Source organism: Alnus glutinosa, chromosome 8, assembly GCF_958979055.1.
Source record: "Alnus glutinosa chromosome 8, dhAlnGlut1.1, whole genome shotgun sequence".
Lineage (NCBI taxonomy): Eukaryota > Viridiplantae > Streptophyta > Magnoliopsida > Fagales > Betulaceae > Alnus > Alnus glutinosa.
Window position 1 is genome coordinate 12,462,472 of NC_084893.1, and position 23,314 is coordinate 12,485,785.

At 32.7% G+C, this 23,314-nt stretch overlaps 1 protein-coding gene across 1 annotated transcript; it reads left to right on the top strand.

The window, feature by feature from the left end:
- Positions 1-11,650: 11,650 nt before the first annotated feature.
- LOC133875420 (uncharacterized) lies at positions 11,651-13,608 on the top strand. The gene is made up of 2 exons (XM_062313553.1): positions 11,651-11,954; positions 12,867-13,608. Exons 1-2 carry the CDS (start codon positions 11,727-11,729, stop codon positions 13,380-13,382), a joined length of 744 nt encoding a protein of 247 aa, XP_062169537.1. The 5' UTR covers positions 11,651-11,726; the 3' UTR covers positions 13,383-13,608.
- The last annotated feature ends 9,706 nt before the right edge of the window (positions 13,609-23,314 follow it).

Below are 23,314 nucleotides of genomic sequence, written 5' to 3' on the forward strand. Positions count from 1 at the left end.
GTAAACACAGGTTTGTATAAACATATGAAATCGTACATATGTAAATAAATCTTGAGACTCAGCTATACTCATACACAAGCATTCCACAACTTTGGGGAATTACCGGCATACAGGCATATCTAACCACGGGAACTAGGGCTGTAAACAAGCCGGTCCGAGCCGAGTTTTGGCAATCCCGGACCGGCTCGTTTTGAGGAGAATTTAAACGAGTCGATCCCGAGCTCGAGCTGGGCTTAAGGACCTTTGTCCGAGATTGACTCGTTGGGATAATACCCCAACTCGGGACTGAATGTAATCAAATAAAAAAAGCACTAAGGTATCGGAATCCGCACTCACAAACTCATAACAACCTATTCCTATGATCAATAATATTTTCCAAAGTTCTCACAATAAAATCTTAAGTATGTTTTACTTTTACTTCAAATAATCAATCAAAATCATCACATGTATCCATTCTTTACACAAATCACAAAAGAAAACCAATTTAAATTAAATCATCAAGTGTATTCGTAAATCACAGCAAGATATCCAATTTAAATCAAAATATCAATTGTATCCGTAGAATAAATCACAAGGGATATCCAATTTTTTTTATACAAAGAAAACCAAGCACAATCAATTTTATGGAACTATCCTAAATCATCAAATGTATCCTTGAATCACAAAAGATATCCAAGAATCATTCCACAAAATTGAATTGAAGTAAAACAATTGAAAATCAAACTCATTAAAATTGGAAAATATTACATCACATGATAATATAGTTGCTAATCATAAGTAAGGCTTCATCCTCAACCTTAGTTGAGGGTTTAGCCTCTCATGGCTAAAAATAACATGCTAACTTGAATTGAAAACATTAAAAATTAAAAGAACTTACTAGAAAAGGTGTTGCAGGAAGACACCAAAATTATGCTCTAACCTCACACTCCTTTTTCTTGAGGCTTAAAGGTCTATTTATAGGGAGAAAACAAACCCTAGAAGCCCTATAATTTCTATTAAAATCGGAGGTTAGTCTCCTAGTTTGAGTAGGAAACTCAAAACTCAATCCAAGAAGGAAAAGGACTCCAAATCCGTCCAGATTTGCGGTCTTTTATTGAGGGGCACTTTTAGCATAACAGACGTCCGAATTAGGAAAATCCTATTTCACAATGATTTGTATAAAATTGAGATAGCTTTCCAACGCCACTTGATTTACTTCAATCGAATATTTGAGCTGAAAGTTATGGGCAAAATACTATAACATATGCGGAATTTGAAATTTAGTCCAATTCGATTTTGACTCCAATTAGAGAAATTCCGATTTAGTCATCTCTTTGATTTGGTTGAACACAACCACATCATGTAGGTCTTCTCAAAGTGTGCTTTCTTTCACCTTAAAGCTATTGACCTGCAAAATACTAAAATACCAAAACTAACCAAAAACATTAGAAAATAACAAGGCTAAAGGTTTAGTAAATGCAAATTAAGGGGTCTACATATGCAATATTTGGCACTCATCAACCATTTCACCCAAATGGCCAAAATACAAAGAGATCAGATTCACAATGCCACGCGTGACTTGTCAAATGACACTCCTTACAAGACCACACTGGACTAAGACAAAAAGAATTGTTAAAATTTTTTACTCCCTTGCATATTTAATCAAAGTTCTTTTAACCTTGATAACATGTCAAGAGAGATTTATCATTTAAGATTTGTCTAGACAGACTATACATAATAATTAAGAGTTAAGACATACCTCATGACTCATGACATGAGTTATACCAACTTCTCCAACAAAAAGGGACAAAGCCAAAAAGGGTATATTAACTCAAGTTAAACAGATTGTCCAGCAGGAAGCAATTCAAGTTTTAAACAGATTGTCCAGCAGTTCATATTACATACTTAACAAAAAAAAACATATATAAAGTTAATAACGTCCGAATATCTAAATCAAACCTCGAAAGAATCAAGATGATGGCAATTCAACTTCAATCAGTTTCTACAAAAACAAGCACAAAGTCAGTTAATAAAGTTAGTTTATACCTACACAAAAATCAGTGATAAACACATGTAATTTCATACAAATTATGTGCTTAAAATGCCACTTATAGTTTCAAAGGTTTTTTTCTTGAGACCATGGATTGCTCTCACCCAATCAGAGCCACACAAAAGCATTTGAACAGTTTCAGTTTTCAAGGATGCTCGGTGTGGATCAATTACCCTACCACCAGCACTGAATGAAGATTCAGAAGCAACTGTCGTGATAGGTACAGCTAGAATGTCCTTAGCCATCTTAGACAAAATTCGGTACTTCAAGGCATTGAACTTCCACCATGCCAAAGCCTCGAATTCGTTATCAATATCTTCTCCACTGTCATCCTTATCGCCTATGTACACATCCTCTTCAAGATAGATATCCAAATCTGATTTAATGGGTCGAATGACATCCGTAGTTCTAACATGATCCCGATACCTTGATCGAGCTGTGGACACTTTAGGAACATGTGGGGTAGAAACACGGGAAAATCTTGAGCCTGCTCACTAGCACTTTGTTTCAAAACAGAATAATTATGGGCAGTGACATACACTTCAAACAGCTCATGCAGAACGGCCAGCACATTATGTATGTGTTGTGGATACTCGAAATCAGGGTAAATAAGAGGAAAACAAAAATTGATCAACTTCATCTTGTATCTTGGATCCAAGACAGCATCTATGGATATCAACAAATTGCATTCCCCCCAATACTTCTCAAACTTCTGAGCCATTTTTTTATGTCATTGATCTAACGTAGTCATGCCTATCAACACATTTCAACTACAGAATTTCCTTCATTCTCCATACCTCAAGTAGAAACAGATTTGAGGTAAGATAATCACTTCCCGATACCATGTTTGTAACTTTATTAAAAACCGACAAAACTTGGTTTACATTCTCAACCTTCTCCCACTGTTCCGAACTCACAACCCACTAAAATGCTTGATCAACTTGGTGATATCTTGGGAATACTTCTTTGAACCCTACTGCAGTAGCTAGCGTCAAATAGGTGTTGTTCCAATGTGTAGGGACATCTAGAACCAGTTTCTTAGATGGTAAATGCAAACGTTTAGCTATTTCTCTATACTCTTTCAACCTTCTTTCTGAAGCAACCACATACTTTATTCCTTGCCTAACAGAATCAACAATGTCTCCAATTTCAGCAAGCCCTGCTTGCACCAACAAATTTGTCACATGCGCACAACATCGCACATGGAATAACCGACCCCCAACATCCAGCTCATTCCTCAACTCAAAATCATCTTTAATGATTCTAATGGCAGAATCATTTGCTCTTGCATTATCAACTGTTATTGTTAATACCTTATCCTCAATGCCCCATTCTATGAAAAACTTCATAATGGCATCAGCAATAACAACACCACTATGAGGAGGAGGTACATTAAAAAAGTTCAAAATTCTCTTTTGGAGGAACCAATCTGAATCTACATAATGGCAAGTAACAACCATATATGACACCCTCTGTGAAGATGTCCACATATCAGTTGTTATGTTTACCTTCTCAACCCCACCAATCATTGCTTTAATCTTCTTCTTCTCACTAAGGTATATAGCTATGCAATCACCTTTCAAAGTTGCACGACTGATCTTTTTCCAATGGGGCGTGCATGCCTTCATAAACTTGTTAAAAAGTTCATGTTCCATCATTTTAAAAGGGTACTCGTGGAAGAGCACCATGTGGGCAGCGAGTTCCCTAACCCTCTTCTCACTAAAAGAAAAAATTGTCAAACTAGCCCCCCCACCTAGCTCACCATGATCATGGGTCAGAACCTTTTTCTTCTTACTGTTGGACTCCACATACTTCACACAAGCTACCAAATGCCTACGAAGTGTTGAGGTTGAACTAGATTTGGAAACAGCAAACAGCCTTTTACACCAATTACACTAAGATTTTTTTACACCTAAAACTTCAACTTGAGAGAAGTCATCCCAAACTTTAGAAGTCTTTGCCTTTGTTTCTTCTCAAATACACTAGTACCAGTACTAACATCACCAGGAGTAGGAACACTACCCACAGTGTGAGAATCAGTAGGACCAGTAGTGCTTACAGTTGAGGGATCGAAAGGAGGAGCATCTACAGTTACTGGTTGGTCTAGTGCATTTCCACTGCTAGCAACTCCAAGGGTAATGGAATGAGTAGTTGTATCATCACCTAAGTCTACTTCATTGACTAATACAACTTCATTGACTTCCATAGGCCGACTTATGTCCTCCATGTGTTGTTTTAAGTTGTAAACAACAATTAAACTTTTATTTTTATAACAAAACTAGGGCTGTTAACTACAGATTATGTCAGATTTGAGATTAGGGACTAGGGATTTAGGGATTTAGAGTTTTAGGGATTAGAGATTTATGATTTTAGATTTTAAGGGATTAGGGATTTATGGTTTTAGAGTTTTAGGGATTAAGATTCAGAGATTAGGGATTTAGGGTTTCAGAGTTTTAGGGATTAAGTTTTAAAGATAGGAGATTTAGGGTTTCAGAGTTTTAGGGGTTAAGTTTAGAGATTAGGGATTTAGGGTTTCAGAGTTTTAGGGGTTAAGTTTTAGAGATTTGTATCTTATGCTTGTGATTTAGGGTACAATGTTTAAGATTATGAAATATGAGAGTAACAAAGAGTTCTATGGTTTAAGTATTTAGTGTTTTAAGGTTATAGGGTTTTAGAGTCTTTTAAGGATTTAGGGTTTTAGAGTTTCAGGGATTAGGGATTTAAAGTTTTAGGGATAAGGGATTTAGGATTTTAACTTTTAAGGAGAAATGTTTTAGAGTCTTTTAGTGATTTAGGGTTTTAGAGTCTCAAACTATCAAACAACATGGTAGAATGGCAAGATATATACTCAAACAACATGCAGAATATATAAAGCAAAGCAAAGCATAATTTTTAAAGAAACTCAATTACTCAAACAACAAAACAGATTATGTACTCAAACAAAGCAACGCATAATATATTATAGCATCCTAGCATAGATTACAAATTTCTAACAAAGAAAAGCATATATTTTTAAACAACACAATTACTCAAACAAAGCATCACATAATATATTATAGCATCCAAACATAGATTACAAATTTCTAACAAAGCAAAGCATATATTTTTAAACAACACAGTTACTCAAACAAAGCCTAGTATAATAGATTACAGCCTTCTAACACGACTACAAAACACAACAATAATGTCAATAAACAAGCCAAAGCAAACAAAATTAAAACACTTTGTGCATATTATTTTTTGTTAACTAAAAAATTAACATGGCAAATTATGGATTACTCAAAGAACATGGTAGATTATGGATTACTCAGTTACCCAAACAAACCCTAAACCCTAATATATCACATATTTTCGAAAGACCTTTGAGTCGATATTGTTCTAATTGGTTTCACCGCTTCAAGTTTGAATCTGCAGTCAAGAAGGTTGATTTGGTGTCTCTGACTCTCTGTCACCACCTAAATTTGGACAAAAACCCATACATTAGATCTAAGTAAAACTGAAAAAATTAAAAACAAAAAATAAAAATAAACTTGTTCACTTCTTGAGATTTGAGAGTTGAGACCGAAGTTAGATACCTTTAGGGTATGTAGTATGCTCGTAGACTATAGTTGTAGTCGGCTTTGGCAATCCAAACCCTTCACTCCTTCAGAGTTTAGAATATTTTCTCTCTCAACTCTAAAGCGCCAAACCGTGAGCAATAGCGTGTAAGATCTATCATATGAGAAGATTAGAGAAAGAAAAAACATAAAAAAAATAAAATAAAATAAATCACTCAAACGCAAGTACTCGAGTAGCCCATCCATCATATCATCTAGGTTTAGGGATTCTGGCTGTGAGATGTGAGGCATAGTAGCCTTTGGATGGATCGGGATGGGATTGGATGGCAGGTCGATCATTGCCTCCTTGTACCCTTTACTGGTTTGAAGTCGACGAGAGTGAAGAACAAGAAGGAAATGGAAGACGGGAACCGCATTTGTGCCATTGGATTATCTCCTTCATCGTTCATCAACGGCGAATGGAGAGAGTTGATGAACGGGTCGTTGAGAAAATTGAATGAGAGCATAATGAGCATTCAATTTTTGTCTGATCTCCCATTAATGCTTGCCAATTCAATCGAGTGATGGTAGGGTTTTTTCCTCATTTTCCACTGTTCGATTGTGGAATTGGTAAAACTAATTCTTTTGAACGGCTTAGATCTATCATTGGTGATGACGGTTGAAGAGAACATTTAATGGGTTGTCGGCAAAATGGTTTTCCGGAAGGACCGAAACCATGCGTAGGTTAAAAAATAAAAATAATCCCCTGCATCCGTGACGGTTCGGTATGGCTGAAACCGGTGGCATCTCTGCATCTTGACCGTTGATTAGGACTACCATTTTTATTAGACTTAAATCTGCTCATTTAATATTGAGCTCATATGGACATGCAAACACCGGATTAATTCTACCTCAGTGATGCGTTCTAGCTGTCATCCATCTTTCAATCCAACGGCTAGAATTTCATCCACTTTTAATCGGACGGCTAGGGGCGTTGCATTTTGAATTCTTGGGAAATGATGCTGGCCGAATAGATTTTTTTACCCCCCCCCCCCCCCCCCCCCAATTTTTTTTCGGCTTCTACACTCTTCCTAAATTCGTCCTTTTTTTTCGTTTCTTTTTTCTTTTTTCTCTTCATTGAATTTGAATGGAAAAAAAAATTAAAAAAAAAAAATCATATTCATTGTTTTCTACAAAATTCCCAATTTTAGCTTCTTCTTTTTTCTAATAATACGAAGAAAAAAAAATTAAAATAAAACAAGGACTATTCTAAATGTCTAATAAATTATTATATTTTTTTTTAAAAAAAATAAAATAAATAACAACACAATTACTTAACGAAGACTATTAGACTACTTTAATAAATTAATATATTAATATCATAATTTGTTTATTTTTCATAAGATGATTAAATGATTAGAAAAGTGATGAGTTTTTTTTTTTTTTTAAAGATTAAAATTTAAAGCATTAGGGTTATAATGTAGATATATAGAGTTATTACTTATTAGTTAAAGATTAAAGCATTAGGGTTTTAATATAGATATGGTTAAACTTATTAGGCATTAGCTAATGTTAATCACTTAGTAAGTTAGTATGATAGTATTACACTATTACTATATAAGTTAATTTAAGTATGATTCTTACTTTTTATTTATTTAATTTGTGAATATAATTTTTAATATAACACATTACAATTGTTAATTATAATAATATTATACATTTATACTAATATTACTATATTACTATATTTGAGAGAACCGAAGAAGATACAAGAATGTAATAAAACATTAAAGAAGCTTCAAACTGTGCATAACAAATACATTGAGAGACAAGAGATTAGTAGATATATTAACGCATATCACACACAAGACTCATAGAGTTATAGTCCATAAGAGAGTCTTCTGTGATGCAATCAGTCTGGAAGTCCAAAGATAGGAATACCGAAAGGTCCAAAACTGCAAAAGTTGTTGTTGGATTAGGAGAAAGTCTTAAGAGGAAATTAAAGATAATCGATTCAAAGATAATCGACTCAAAAGTTGTAACTTGTAAGGATTTAAGGAGTTTGGAAGGCAGGATGTCAAATATTGTGAAGATTTGAAGCGTATAAAGCAAAAGATCAAGAAACTTAATGATAAACTTGAAAAGGTGAATAAGATATTTCTCTAATTGAACCGGACACACATTTCTTTCTCTAATTAGAAAAGGAGTGTGAAAACTCACTCACAAACCTAATTCCAAAACTTGTGGAAAATATTCCAAAAGTGCAAAAGTTATTGCTGGATGAGGAGAAAGTCTTAGAGGAAATTAAAGATAATCGACTCAAAAGTTGTAAGGAAGAGTTTAAGAAGTTTGAAAGGCATGATGTCAAATATCTGGAAGATTTGAAGCACATGAAGCAAAAGATCAAAAAACTTGATGATAAACTCAAAAAGGTGATGAAGATGATATATGAACTAAGTAAATAAGTGATTATGTAATACTAAGTTAATTACATTATAAATTATAATGTTAAATAACTTAAATCCAAACATATTTGATTACTTATAAGTTATGAGTTATGATAATATTAAATTTGAGAATTGTGATTTTAAATAATCACATAGCTAATTATAATTTATAATACTATTACCCTAACAAAGTAATTTGATAAATTTATCATTGCATAAATCACATTGATACGTATGTAAGTTATGTAACGTATCTAATGATAATATGTATATTGAACGGATCATATGCTTATATAATTATAGTTGTATTCATATGAATATGATAATGATCAAATGATATGATCTATATATGATATATCATATAATTAATAAATTATTATATCTAAATTGTTGATTCAAATTTTCAAAATTTCGAGCCCTAAACGAATCAGGCGAGCGGATCGGTCGGGTCAACCGTTACTCGGGTCGAAATTTTCGAGAGGCTGAAGTTGCCCAACTAGCCTTTGGTGTTCAACTTTTACAAGTTGATACAAAGGGCATTGTGCAGCGTACTCAGCAACAACATGCTTCATGCCACACCACCAAAATTTCTTCTTCAGATCTTGGTACATTTTGTTGTTTCCGAGATGAACATTATACCGTGTGTGATGAGCTTCATCAAGAATTTTCCTTCTCAACTCAAAATTATTAGGAATAACTATTCTCCCACTCCAGTTCAACTTAAGGCTATGTGAGATGCGGATGGGGAAACCCAGGATAACATGATTGAGATTAACTCTTTTGATGTTATTTTCATGACTTCTAGTATTAAGTTGTAATATTTAAGGGATTTCGATACTGGTCTTTTGACCATTACATTTGGTGACTATCTATGTTATGATTATTTAGCTTTGCTCTGGTTGTTATATGATTGTGGGTTTTAATTACTATCTTTATGTTAAGTAAAAGTCTTCCGCTGGAGACTCTCTTTTTAGAGAGGAAGAGATCACTGTGGTCTTATTCTTCTTAGAATAAGACTTTGAGGTAAACAATAAAGTTAACTACCAACTAGTTAATTTTATTGAGGAGCTACATTAATTCCCCAAAGGCCAAGAACTTCAATAATATAATAACCTATTACTCCATGGCTTCATGTGGGCTTTTTTATGGCATGGTAGTGATGAGTTTGAGCATGCAAAGTGCGAGCTTATATGGTAGAAGATAGCAAAAAGAAGTTTACCAAAATAACAAGAACTTCAGTAAAAAAAAAAAACCTAGCTAGAGGCTAGAATTGGAGAATAGGGGAATAAATTTGCGGAAGGAGAAAAGAAACCTAGATGATAGAATTAGGTTTTAATTATATATATATAACCAGTTACCCTGTTATTAACTGGATTTCTAAATCCTTATAACCGGTAACCACAACCGGCCTAGGTGGTTATCCGGTTGCGGTTATTTCTGGTTATGTGATTAACCATTGTTGGCGGTTATTAACGGTTAGGGGTTATTAGCAGTTAATAACCGCTTCGCTTGTACACCTCTAGGTGGGAGCGAGTTTCCATCTTTTCTGAGGGGTGGGCCACTGGAGGCCGGAGGGAGAGACCCCCTCCTTGCCCTCTACAATTATTTTCTCTCAAATAAATTCAAATAGTGATTGAAATAAAAACCGTTTAACAATTTTCTATTTTCATTTGAGTATCGATATACACCCTATGGTCCTTAAGTGCAATTGGTTATAGACTTATGGTGGTTTGTACAACCGATTTGGTTTAGATTCTGTACTTTGTTTACACTTTAAGCCATATCCATTTATATACAATGAACAAAATGATATGAGTCTAGCAATAATTCGCACGTCAAACATCGTAAGGTCGCTTTAAAAGTTATATAATTACCAATTAAATAGGGTAAGAAATCCAATTTAAATAATGATATACTCAAATATAATGTTTGGGTGTATTTTTATTCTTATTTTTTGTGTTCAATTTATAATTACCAACTTATGTCATCAAATTTTTGATTATTAGTTTCTAATAGTATTTCTATTTTTCTCATTATATTAAATATTAACTTTGATGGTTAGGTTTGCACTATGCATTTTATAAAATATATATTTATAGAGTAATACTAGGAACCATCTTTTTATCCTCATAAAGTTAATGTGACTTTTAAAATTACTTTTAAATTTAGGATGGATCACTATTGAATTTTGATCTAATAGTAATTTGAAAAGCTAAGTTAATTTTGGGAGGATTAAATAAGGGATCCTATGGCTATAATTACTCATATTTATATAGGTGTTAATTACAATATATAGTAGATAAACTAAATATAAATTTAAATATGTTACATATTGAGTTTAGACAAAATGTATGTTAAATTAAAGTAATTCAGGCATAGAAAAAATGGAAAAGTACACATAACCCTTTCAAACTTACCACCTCATTGTCAATGTCCCTCCACAAAACTACCAATTGTGTCAATGTCGCCCCCCTCCCCCCAAAACTACAAAAAAATATCAATGTCCCTCTAATAACAAAAATATCCTTCATAAAATTATTAAAATAAAATAAAAACTAAAAAAATTATTAAAAAAATATAAAATAACAAAAATGTATACAAAAAAATAATAATAAAAATTAAAAACTGGTTTTTTTTTTTTTCTTTTCTTTTTTTTTTTTAAAAAAATTGTTTTTATAATTTTCAGTTATTTTTTCGTTTGTTTTTGTTTTTTTGAATTTATAAGGATATTTTTGTCTTATTCAAAAAGTTTTAGGGTTATTTTTGTCTTTTCGTTAGTCTTGAGGGGGACATTGACATTTTTTGGTAGTTTGAGGAGGGATATTGACATAATTGGTATTTTGAAGGGTGCATTGACAATTAAATGGTAGTTTGAAATGAATATATGTACTTTTCCTTATAAAAAAGAAAAAAAAGAAAGAGAAAAAGAAAAAAGTTCAACAAATTCAGAATTGATAAATGCTTTTATTTCTGATTTAAGTTAGATAAAAGCTAAACCAGTTTTGTAGTAAATTTTTTAAATAAAAAGTTATGTCATCAAAGATGCCATGGAAACTAGTTGTAATCTTAGAGCAATCTTTAACATTTTGATAGCGGATCACTATCATGCTCAAGCAAGACGTGTCAAAGTTGTGTTGCCTAACTTTAATGAAAGGCAGAAAATCACTTGTCCAAGCCCACACTTTTGCAATTTTTTTTTTTTTTTTTTTTTTTTTTAATTCGTTTTCTTCCTAGCAAACGTAAAACCTAATTCAATTAAAGTGCTTCAAATGCCATCGAATAAATTAACCCAGAAAAAAGAAAAAGTACAAAAAGATTTACAAACCTTCTTGGTCGAATAAATTGAAGGGGAACACATGAAAATAAAAAATAAAAAATCCCAATCCTCAATTAAAGGGGTGAAGGGGTCTAAACGAGGTGTTTTTCCCAGCATTTAATGCTGCCATTTACTTGCATGCCCCTCTTTTCTTGAATTCTCCTCCCAGGCTCACCCCACCACTACCTCCATCAATTAATACACGAAGACCATAAATGAATCAATTAATCATATTATAATTAATCAATTAAATTAATGATAATTTTAATAAAATCTTGTTATATTTATTTCATAACGGCCTATGTTATCACTTTACATATATAGCTCTATTTATTCCCAAGAAACCCTTCACTCTCTCTCTCTCTCTCTAAAAGCAAAAGCCTTGTGCAGCTTCAGAAATGGCTGCTGACGTGAGCGCTCTGGTTCGGGTCTTGAACGGGTACAACAAGGAGGATCCGCATCGGGCGGTAGGGAATGATTCTAGCAGTGAGAAATCTACGGCTCTGATTACTCGTGACCTGCTTGGTGGGTCCTCCTCCTCCTCTACCTCTAAGCTTGCTGAGTCCCAGGAATTGGACCTCGACGGGCAGGTCCCTAATGGCTGGGAAAAGCGTCTAGACTTGAAGGTTCGTCCATTTTCTCATCTGGGTCTCTTTGTTACCGGCAAAATGTAACCCTTTCCGGAATTTACTCGGGAAAATTTTGTTGTTTCCTTGCACTTTGTTTTGAAATTCAAGATTTTTCTTTGTGAAGATTGCTTTGCTTACTGCCATGTTTTTGCTTTGGAATCTCTTTATCTGATTTGGATCTCTGTTATTTGTAGAGCTTCAATTTTGGGTCTTTGCTTTGTTCTTGTGTAAAGAAGGATATTGATTGTTGTTTGTAATTTTCTGTATTGTCTCTTTGTTCTATGTTTGGTCGCCGAGAAATTGGAGGAATAGGAGGTAAAGAAAATTCTTTTTTTTTTTTTTCCATTGTTGCAAATCATAGGGAGAATTCAAATCATTCAGTTCATGAACTAGCGTTGAGAAAAGCTTTTTGGTACACCCCCAAAACCAAAAGTGAAGATTTTTCTAGAATTCGTATAAGATATATGTATATTTATTTATTTTTTCAGTCTGCAGCCAAACAGAACTTAGAAATTTCTAACCCATTTCTTTGTTTGACCATTTAATAATTTGGTTGGTTTCTTGAACATTATTGCTTTATTTAAACAAATATAGAGATTTTCAATATCAGAGTAATTAAGAGCATGAGGATTTTCATTTTCCATTAACCGAATGTTACTCTTCATTGTTCTGCCCCTTCTGATCACAGGGATTAGGATCCTCTAACAGTTGCTTTTTAATCATTATTGAATACCACTACTTTTCTTCCTTGAATCTCTCTCTCTCTCTAATAAATTCTTATCTTTAATTGGAATTGTCTATTAATATCTTATTATGAATATAAAAATGGAAACTCATGATTTTTTTTTTTATTACATTTAAATAATTGGTTAATTTGTGTACTTTTTTTCTAATTTTCAATGGTTGCAGTCAGGGACAGTGTACCTACAAAGATGTAGCACCCCAAATTCACCTTCAATCTCAGAGCACAAGCACCAAAGCAATCCAACAGTTCCAAAGCTTCAAGATTTAAATTTCCCACCGTCGCCGTCAAAAATCACATTAAATCTATTTGAAGAAAGTTGCTTGGATTTAAAGCTAGTATCGTCGTCGTCGTCGAACAATTATCAAAGCGTTTGCACTCTTGATAAGGTGAAATCAGCGCTTGAAAGGGCAGAGAAAGAGCCAGCGAAGAAGAGAGCATCATTTTGGAAATCATCCATGTCACCTTCGTATTCTTCATCATCCTCTTCGATCAGAGAAACCACCCAAGAAGAAGATACCCATGAAGACAAATTATTATCATCGCCAATTGCCGCAGGGTGCCCCGGTTGCTTGTCTTACGTTTTGATAACCAAAAACAACCCAAAATGTCCTCGCTGCACTTCGGTTGTCCCCTTGCCCATGATGAAGAAACCTAGGATTGATCTCAACATATCAATTTGAGTCATTAACGAATACTATTTATGCTTTTTATCCAATATTTTCTTCTCCTTTTCTTTTTCTTTTCTTTTTTCTTTTTGTTTTTTTTTTTTTGTTTTTTTTGTAGATGATAGATGAGATTAAGGCTTAAGAAATAGATTTGTTAGTGAAAGAAGAACATATTGTACATGTTAAAAGGATGGTAGTTTTACTAGCATAGTCGATAGAAGTTTTCTTCCTTGTGACTTTCTTTTTTTCTTCCTCATATTTTCATGCTCTCTATATATATATATATATTTGAACTTTATCATGCCCACCTCCTACAAAAGAGATTTTTCTAAAATATAATATCTATGCGGTTTAGGTTTGGATTAAAGTAGCACTATGTATGGATTAATATGAATGAATTCCGATGAGAAATAAGTATTTGCTTCCCTAAAAAGTAGAGTGAAAGGCGGGAAAGTTTTCAAATAGTATTGATATGGATTGTAATTATTGTTTTATTATCTTGGTCAGATTATGTTTTGGATGTTTCATTCATAAATCCCAATTGGATGGCACTATACATAGATTCCAAGTGGTAATTAGAAGTAGATGATGTCAAAATGACCAGCGAAATGAGTAGCTGCTTTGCTGGTGTCTCCGATACTGATACTGAATGAAGGACATATGTATGTATTAAATTTCCAGGATTCAGGGTCAACGACGTAGGCAGATAATCAACTGCAAACTTGTTCGTGTCAGGAACAGGAATGGTAGACTTTTTGTCATCTTTTTTTATTGTGTGTTCAATTTGTGACAAAATACAAGTTACAGTAACTTGAGTGTTGGCATCCCTGGAAATTGAGTACCACAAAATTGGAGAGCTGTGAAACACATTTTACACATTTAGTCAAAGGGCGTTGTATAGATTTGGTGGGTAGTAGCTGAAGAAAAGTTGGCATTCTAAATCGGCATACCAACTCTCCATATCTTTGGGGCATATCTTCTTTCTCTTGACCATTTCATTTGGGCATACAAATGAAAAAAACTTCGTCTATTCTAACTTCGTCTATTCTTCACCCCTCATCCTCAAAGTTTATGCGACTAATCACTAATCTTCATGCATCAAATGTTATCAAATAGTTTTGTTCATCACCCACTTTCGATCCTCCAAAACTTATATAGTGTGGTCATTCCAATAAAAAAAACCAATTTTCATGCATCAAATGCACAAGAGACCACGCCACATATGTTTTGAAAAATAAAGTGAGTGATGAGTAGATTTACTCAATGACACGTAGACTTTGGAGAATTGAGAATGATAAGAGGGCGATTTTACCATTAATCTTGGGTAAATCTAAGAAATTAATTGTACTAGAAATAATAATGCCTTAAGGGGGGGGGGGGGGGGGGGGGGGGGGGGGGGGGTGGGGTAACCGACCAACCTAAAATGCCTATGCAAGTATTAGTTAATTAGACAGTCCGGCCTAATGATGGAAAGCCATTAATCTCAGATTGTGACTTTCATCCGTCCAATTGGATTTTTTTAGAGGGCTAGCTTCAACTTTTGGCCAAAAGAAAATTCACATGGTTAGGGCAAATACCGGTTTCTGTACATCTTTATTGGGTCCTTCTTTAGATTATTAAAGAGGAAAGTGACGTACAAAATTATGGTTGTGGCATATAAATGTTTGAAAAGAGTATTCACCTACACTTTGTGAAATTGATGCGTTTAATAGGTGCTGCATGAAGCTAATATAATTATGACCAAATTCATTAGTATACCTAACCCACAATAAATGAGAATTTAATTTCATCAGTCTTTTAAATTGCTCACCTACTTTCTCTCGTATGAGTTTAATGTCTATTTTTTCTGGAATTTTTTTTGTTTCTTTTTAAAAAAACAGTTGTGGCCTCTGCTGCCCTACCGATTAATCAATGAAAAATCACTCATTTGATCATAAACTAGAAGTTCCTTTTTGGCTTTTAGACAATAACAATTTGGTTGATTTGAGTGCTTTTTTTTTTTAATGGCTTTTGCTTCCACATGCCTTCTTCCTTCCTTCATAAAAGAAAAGTGATTGGGCGCACAACATAAAACACATAGAATCAAATTCATATAGCAGGTCTCATTCATATAAGTCTTACTCATGTATCTTGTAGTGTGTACAAATTGTACATAATTATTATGTAAAAATATTTTTTCTTTCATAAAATATCCTGTCACGTGTTCCAATATGGTCATGTCATAGGATCCGATACTCCTTCATCTGTTCATCACTATAAACGAGGGTCCTTTTTAAGTTGGATGAGATTCAAATAATCCTAAAGGGACCAAGTACATATATTCCTTCTCCATATGCTAATATTCCTAACTTCTTCATTTTCTCTAGGTTGTTAAGCTATAAAGTCGGAGTACAAGGAGTTTCGAATTTCTTAAAAGTTACACCAAGGCCTAGATATAGAGTTCAAACATATATAATTTCCAAAGAATCATTGAGAAATGACTCATGAGACATATCATGCTTAGAGAAATTTATTGAAATTTATAGGTATTATATCCATCATTTTCTTTTGGGAAAACAACAAATTGATCCTTAAAGAATAGAAATATGAGTTTACATGCGGATGCGATTATTTATAATATCTGTAGCCGCATTTGTAAAATACAGATATCACTTTTAGATATCCGAATCATGTTTTGATTATCCACATTTGCGCAGTTATTACGGTTATTAAGTACAATTATTATACGCTACACGTATATTAAATAATGGGTCTATTTATTTTTTTGGACATTTTTAGATCTCTATTAAAGTTTATTTTAAACGATTTTTACTAGCTTAAAATAATCAATTCCCAAGTTTTCATCACTCGTTCGGGAGTAATTCTACATATATATATATATATATTAAGTGTCCATAAAATATCTATCGAAAAATGAGATGGCTTTTAAAATCACAATTTGATCAAAATCATCATTTGATCAATCATACATCCAATAATAATTTTCAAAGCACCTTTTTTTTTATTTTTATTTTTTTTATTTTTTTTTTTATAGATATTTAATAAATACTTAATATACGAATTACTCCACCTTGTGTTAAGAAAACAAAAACTTGAGCTCACCCATGACCCATCCCTCGCCTCATCCCTGGTGCAAGATTCACGCAGAGCTTGCCGTTCGTGAATGCCCTCTATCCTCATATTACTATATTGCGCCTCTACCAACCTATTTTTACTATGATGCCCCAACAATTCTTCCTCTGTGCAACTATCAGGGAAGGGGTGAAGACTGGAGAGCCCCTCCTCCCTGCGTCTCCGTGACGTGGCACTCATCTCTTCTTTTTTTTTTTTTTTAAAAAAAAAAAAAATTCTTATAATTATTATTTAGGGTATAACTGTAATCTCACACACGGTATGACGTGTTCACTTCATAATGTGATAATGGCCGACTTGGCAATTGGCTGACGTCACAAAACTTCTTCTAAGGTCTAAAAACTATAGGAAAGAGGGTTTTTTTTTTTTTTTTTTTTTTTTTTTTTTTTTTTTCAGAAAAAATGTGTTATACATTATTTTTTTGTCATCGGCTTATCATTTCATTTATAAAAGTTATCATTAAATTTGTAGGATCCATATGAGAAACCATATGAATCTCACAGATTCAATGGTGATTTAAAAAAATAAGAAGATGAGAGAGAATGACAAGAGGATGAAATAAATCATTTTTTTTTTCTAAATGTGTTATACATCTTCCTCATGTTCTATTCACATCTTTTTACTTTTGAAAATTATCATTAGATTTGTGAAACCCATATGAAGGACCTACATGGACCCTACATATTTAATGATGATTTTAAAAAATATGAATATAAGAAAATGACAAGATGAGAAAATTAATCATTTCTATTTTTTAAACAAAGATGTATTATTCCTCCTACTCCTACCCTCCGCCCATCCTCCTACTTTTGATTGAAAATCCATGACCAATTTTTCATTTTCCTTTTTCTTTCAATCAAGACTTGCTCTAGGTCCTAAACAAAGGATATTAAGAAATTGGATAAGCATGTAATGTCTAATGAATAACTTTCAATTTGTCTCCTTTTCAAGCAACTAGCCACAATTATGTTTTGAGAAATGTTTAGTTTTTATCTTTTGCAAATTTTTTGTCTATCTTCGTATACAAGAAATTAGCAAATTTACCATTGAATATATGAGACTCATATAGGATCAACATGTTATCCCACATATTTAATGATTAATTTATAAAAGAGAAGGCTAAAAGATGGATAATAGATGTGTGTGTAACATTTCTCTTATGTTTATCGTATAATAATACATAGTAATGTTATGTTCCATCTTTTTAAACCATCTAAAGTTGATGTTACTTTTAGAATTGACATTAAAAATAAAACATCTGTCCTTTTATGGCTTGTTAGCTAGATCAGCCATATTTTATTTGTTAGGGAAGTTTTATTGTTAAAGAGTGATACAAATATCTGTCTTTGTAATTTTTGTTTATTTGTAGGCAGCACCCAAGTCAGATTTTTTTAACTTAGTGTACGTGTAGGGTATCGATGTGCTTCTATTTACTATATTTGCCTTTGAACCTCTTCAGATTAATGCAAAGGAGCTTCGGTTATTTAACTTATTTTGTCCAAATAATAATAATAATAATAATAATAATAATATAACTTGCATTTATAGTTTTCCTTGTGGAATGTACATAATATTAGCAATTAATTATCCAAAATATACCGAACATTTAAGACCCATCAGAAACCACTAACATATGAATTGTGGTTGTTGGCAATTTTTTACGGCGAAACGGTTAGGTATTGATATGATACTTATTTTTTGTAAATATATCTCTGAACTTAAAAAGGTGACAATGATCCCTCAAACTACCATTTCGTTATAAGTTAGCTTTTTAGTGTTAAAATGAACCAAAAAAAGATTTGGCAAATTGCAAATATTTTATTTGAAATACCCTAGTTATCGTAAATTTTAAAAAGTGACATTTGACATTGTCAAACTACCAATTCGTTGCAAGTTACATTCGCTTTGCTTTTAGCATTAAAATGGATGGAAACGACACAACCTCTCTTATTTTTTTTTTTTCAATAAACTTTTTAAGAGTATAAGTGAAATTTTATTTGGTTTAATTGACGTGGTAGGCCAGATATTGTAGCACCTACAAGCGAAGTTGTGCTATTGGTTTGACATGCATGTAAAATTGGATACTTGACAGACCTACCATTTGGACGGATAAACCTTCTGTTACGTTAAAGCATTTTTTATATATAATTTACTCTTTTAAACTATCTATCGTTCTACGGATAGTCCTTGGAACTATCAACGCTTACATTTTGATCCTCTAAACTACCAAAAAAGTTTAAAAAATGCCTAATTTGATGAAAAATGCCTATAATACCCTTACCACGTGTCATTTTTCAATTAAAAAATAATAAAAATTAAAACTATTTTACAAAAAAGACTAAAAAAAAATTTAAAAAATTTAAAAACTAAAATAAAATATAATTTTATTTTTTAAATTGAGAATAATCTTAGTTGATTAAAATTTTATTTTACTTATTTTTATTTTTATTTTAACCTTTTCTCGAAATCAAAATATGAACTCATTTAAAAAAAAATATTAGTTTTAATCATTTTAAAAGTCACTTTTTTGTAAGTTATTTGTTTTTTAAAAAAATTATTAACAGAATTTTTTTCATATCAGCGAGTCAACAAATCACCCTCAAAAACAAATTTTATTTAATAAATATTGCATACTGAATCTATCGACTAATTTTAATAAAATTTTTATCCAAAATTTGCGATCCAAATTACTTTTCTATTCGATTTAATCAAGGTTTTTATAAAATAGACTAAAAGAGTTATTCTTTTATATATCTAAAATGGTAGAAAAAAAAAAACTGGATATTATATTTGATATATACACCAGATTATGAAAAAATTATATCGTAAACATGGGCATTACTTTTTTTGGATTTACTAACTGATAAATTATTACTGATTTATAACCTTATTAATCCAACGACCTACAAGAAAAAACTGTGAAGGTGGACGGCCAAGATCTGTCCAAAAAAAAAAATGGTGTTTGGTGGTGACCTATGAGCCACCCCTCTAGCAGCCACCCGCCAAATACTAAATATATTTTTTTAAAAAAAAATATTTTAGTTTTTAATTTTTAGTTTTTTTATTTTTAAATTTTATTTTATTTTTTTATTTTTTAATTGAAAAATGAAACTTGGCAGAGGTATTATAGGCATTTTTCGTCAAATTGGGCATTTTTGAAACTTTTTTTGTAGTTTTGGGGCCAGAATCCAAGCGTTGGTTGTTCGGGGAGCTATTCGTAGAACGGTTGGTAGTTTGAGGGGCCAAATTGTAATTTTCCCTATATATATATATATATATATATATATATATATATATATATATATATATATATATATATATTGTTTTGGAAACGTTTTAAAATGAATGTATTAAAGAATATTAAATGAAGAGAGTCTGAAATGGGAAAATGAGAAAGTTTAGTTGGCATTTATAAAGCCCAACACACTTTAAGCATTTAAAGTAATGTTTTGGTGTATGCACTTATGTGTATACTCTATTACAGTACAAAGTACCGGACGCATACACGTGTAGCAGTGGGCTGTAGGGTGCTAGTGGCACCTTGATGACGCACTTGGCATGAAGCATTAGAGCTCGGAGCGATCTAATCATAACCATTCAATTTTGGATGGTCATGATCATTTAATTTGATGGTTTGATCTAGACCATAGGATGCTTCTTAGGTAGATCTAGTGGTTGGATTTACTGGACTATCACTAAAGTAAATTGTAAGGTCAAATTAACTTTGATCTAACGGTTGAGATTAAATAATAATTATTTAATGGATATTATTAAATAATCATTTATAGTTATTTGATCCAATGATCAGAATTAAGTGTCTGTTAAAATATCAATAGTTTATAACTGTTATTTTAACAGTTATGGACGGTTGAATTAGTAGTTAACAAATAACTGTTATTCAACACAATATAGAAGTAACTGTTGTCCAGTTATTAAAAAGATACCAATTTTTCTTTCATCAATTTTTTTTTTCCTGATACCTTATGTACTTAAAATTTCGAGTATCTGTCTCTTACTATAATAGAAAATCTGAGGGTATTCTGGTTTATTTTCCATTTGTGCAAAATGCAATTAAACAAACATAAGATTTTGGGCTCCATTGTATCCTGAAGAAATATTTGTTGTAACTCTTTGCATACAATTTATGGTGGAGGAAAATAATTCTTAATTAAAGCAACATTGTAACGCACCTTTGGAGCATTTTTTTTTTTTTTTTTTTGGCTTTCTTTTACTTTTTTCTAACACCTTCTTGGCAATCGACCAAAATATAAGTCTTTATTGGGCGGAAAATAAACTTGGGTCCCTATAAGTGTGAGAGCGGGGGGGTTAAAATAGGTCGGCCCACTTGTAAGGTAATCGGCGGATTTTTCCCTCATTACCTCGAGCGAGCAAATGGTAGGAATATGGAATGTAGGGGCGAATAATACCCGCCCGCCCACATACCTAATAATATATATATATATATATATATATATATATATATATATATATATATATATATATATATATATGTTATATAAATGTGAGTATACTGTCTACTCAATTCTCCCACGTATACTTAATTCCTACCATTTGCTTGCTCGAGGTAATGAGGGAAAAATTTGCCCAATATCTTACAAGTGGGCTGACCTATTTTAACCTGCTCGCCCACATACCTAACATTATTTTTTAATACTTTACTTGTAATGTCCAAGACTTTAATTAGATGTTTAAGATATAAATTAGATGAAATAAATAATTAGAGTTAGCAAAGTGGCAAGAAAAAACATTGAAAACGCGTAAAATCGAGTTTCGGGAGGCCGTGTCTGAATGGGCGAGGAATAGAATCTAGACGAGAGAGGCTGAATGTTCAAATGGACATTCTGGTTGTTGTATCTAGACACACTTGATAGTATGTCCATGTCTGGACTTGTGTCTGGACATGTTTCGGGACAACTTTAGCAGTAAGTCACCTTCTATCAGCGTGTTCGAACAACCACTTAATGTGTCCAGACACTGTGTGATATAAATGCAAAAATGATCCATTTTTCAACTCATTTCCGCACCCTGCTCGTCCATTCTCTCCATTTTCTCTAAGGTTTTCATTTTAAACCCTTGATCAACGAATATTCAAGCCCCAAAACTCAAATCTAACACCAGGAACGTGATCTACGTGAAGGGATCTACGTTTCTATCGATTGGTTTGAGATAATTTCGTAAACTCTTATCATTTGAGATTTTGTGTTGATTCTTGAAAGATTGAGTTTGGTCTTTCAATATTCTTTAGGTTTTGCACGTTTTGGAGTTTCCTATACATTCTCCAAGCTCCAGGTTGCGCTTGGGTGAATTTTTGTAAGTTTCCAAAACCCTAGCTTCTTGGGTATTTGTTTAAATTGTGATTTTTAGTGTCTAACCCTAAGTAAATCTTATGGGTTAGTGATTTGTGTTGTTGGGTTGTTGATTGGAAACCTAGAAATTCTATGGGTTTTCCATGGGTCTAGCTCATGAGCAATTTAAAAGCTAAATGTGAGTCTAGTGTTAGAAATTGATAAAGTGGTGTGCAATGTGTTATTTTTCAGTTGTGCATTGCAAGGCATTGTCTAGGAATTCATAAGTTGAGCCTAATATTTGCAAGGCATTGTTTGGATGATTTCAATTACTTTCAAGTATGTTGAGAGAAGAAGATGATGTTTATGTGATTTAAGATATGATTATGGAAATATGATTTGAGTTATGTTTTGATGAGTTTTGAAGTATGCTGGGGTTGAGATATAAATTATGTGACTTCGTGTTGAGAAAATGACCCGTTGAAATGTTTATGTTTTATGAGAAGATTATGTGTTAAAAGCATGATTGTGAAAGTAAATATATATTGATTTGAGCATGAATGTGAGTGAAAAGCATAAGATACTATAAGAATCAAGCAAGTCTCCAGGATCACATTAACGAACAAGTCTGTGAGGGCAAGCCCTCGATGCTGTAAACGTAATAAAAGAACATAGGGCCAGCATCCCTTTTAGTACTACATTATAAAAGACCATTGGACCGGCATCCCCTTTTGCACTACATTATAAAAGACCACTAGGCCGACATCCCCTTTGGCACAAAATTATAAAAGACCACTGGGCTGGCATCCCCTTTGGCACTACACTGTGTTTTGTACATGAGCATGCATAACATTGTTTTATGAGATGTTTAAGTGGTTTTCATGGCTAGATGTATTAGTATGCCTATGAAGTTCAATGAAACAGCAAATATGTATACAGCTACAGCTGAATTGCATTGATGAGTTTTCATGCTAGACGTATTAATACGCATATGAGTCTTAATGGGAAAAGGCATATGTATATTTCTATTCGGCTAGTTTGCATAAATGTTTTAAAGGCACTAAGCTTGTTTGTACTTAGATACTTGTGTTTCTCAGAATTTGGAAATGCCTGTATCTTTGTATAGCTATGCTTGATGCCATATGTTTTCTGCTTAGACATACTTGTATGCTAGTGTTTCCCAAGTAGGAATGCTTGTATACGTGTATGGATGAGCCACTTAGTATAAAAGTAATATATTGTAGATGGGCTTGTATATATGCAATTCCAAGGGGTAGATTGGAGTGCTTATATACGTTCATAGCTACATAGTATACTTTCACATGTTCTAAAGTATCAATGTTTACCTTATCAACTACGATATGTTTTCGAGGGAAGGATCTTCATAACTAAAAATGGTAGCTGTTATTGTAAACGAATAATAAAATGAAATGTCAATTCTATGCGAAAACTTAGTGAGTATTATACTACTGGGTGGTGAACTCATACCTTCACCTGTACAGACGTGGC

Coding starts and splice junctions, on each gene's coding strand:
- LOC133875420 (XM_062313553.1), top strand. CDS start 11,727: ATGGCTGCTGACGTGAGCGCTCTGGTTCGGGTCTTGAACGGGTACAAC. Junction 11,955..12,866: donor AAAAGCGTCTAGACTTGAAG/GTTCGTCCATTT, acceptor CAATGGTTGCAG/TCAGGGACAGTGTACCTACA.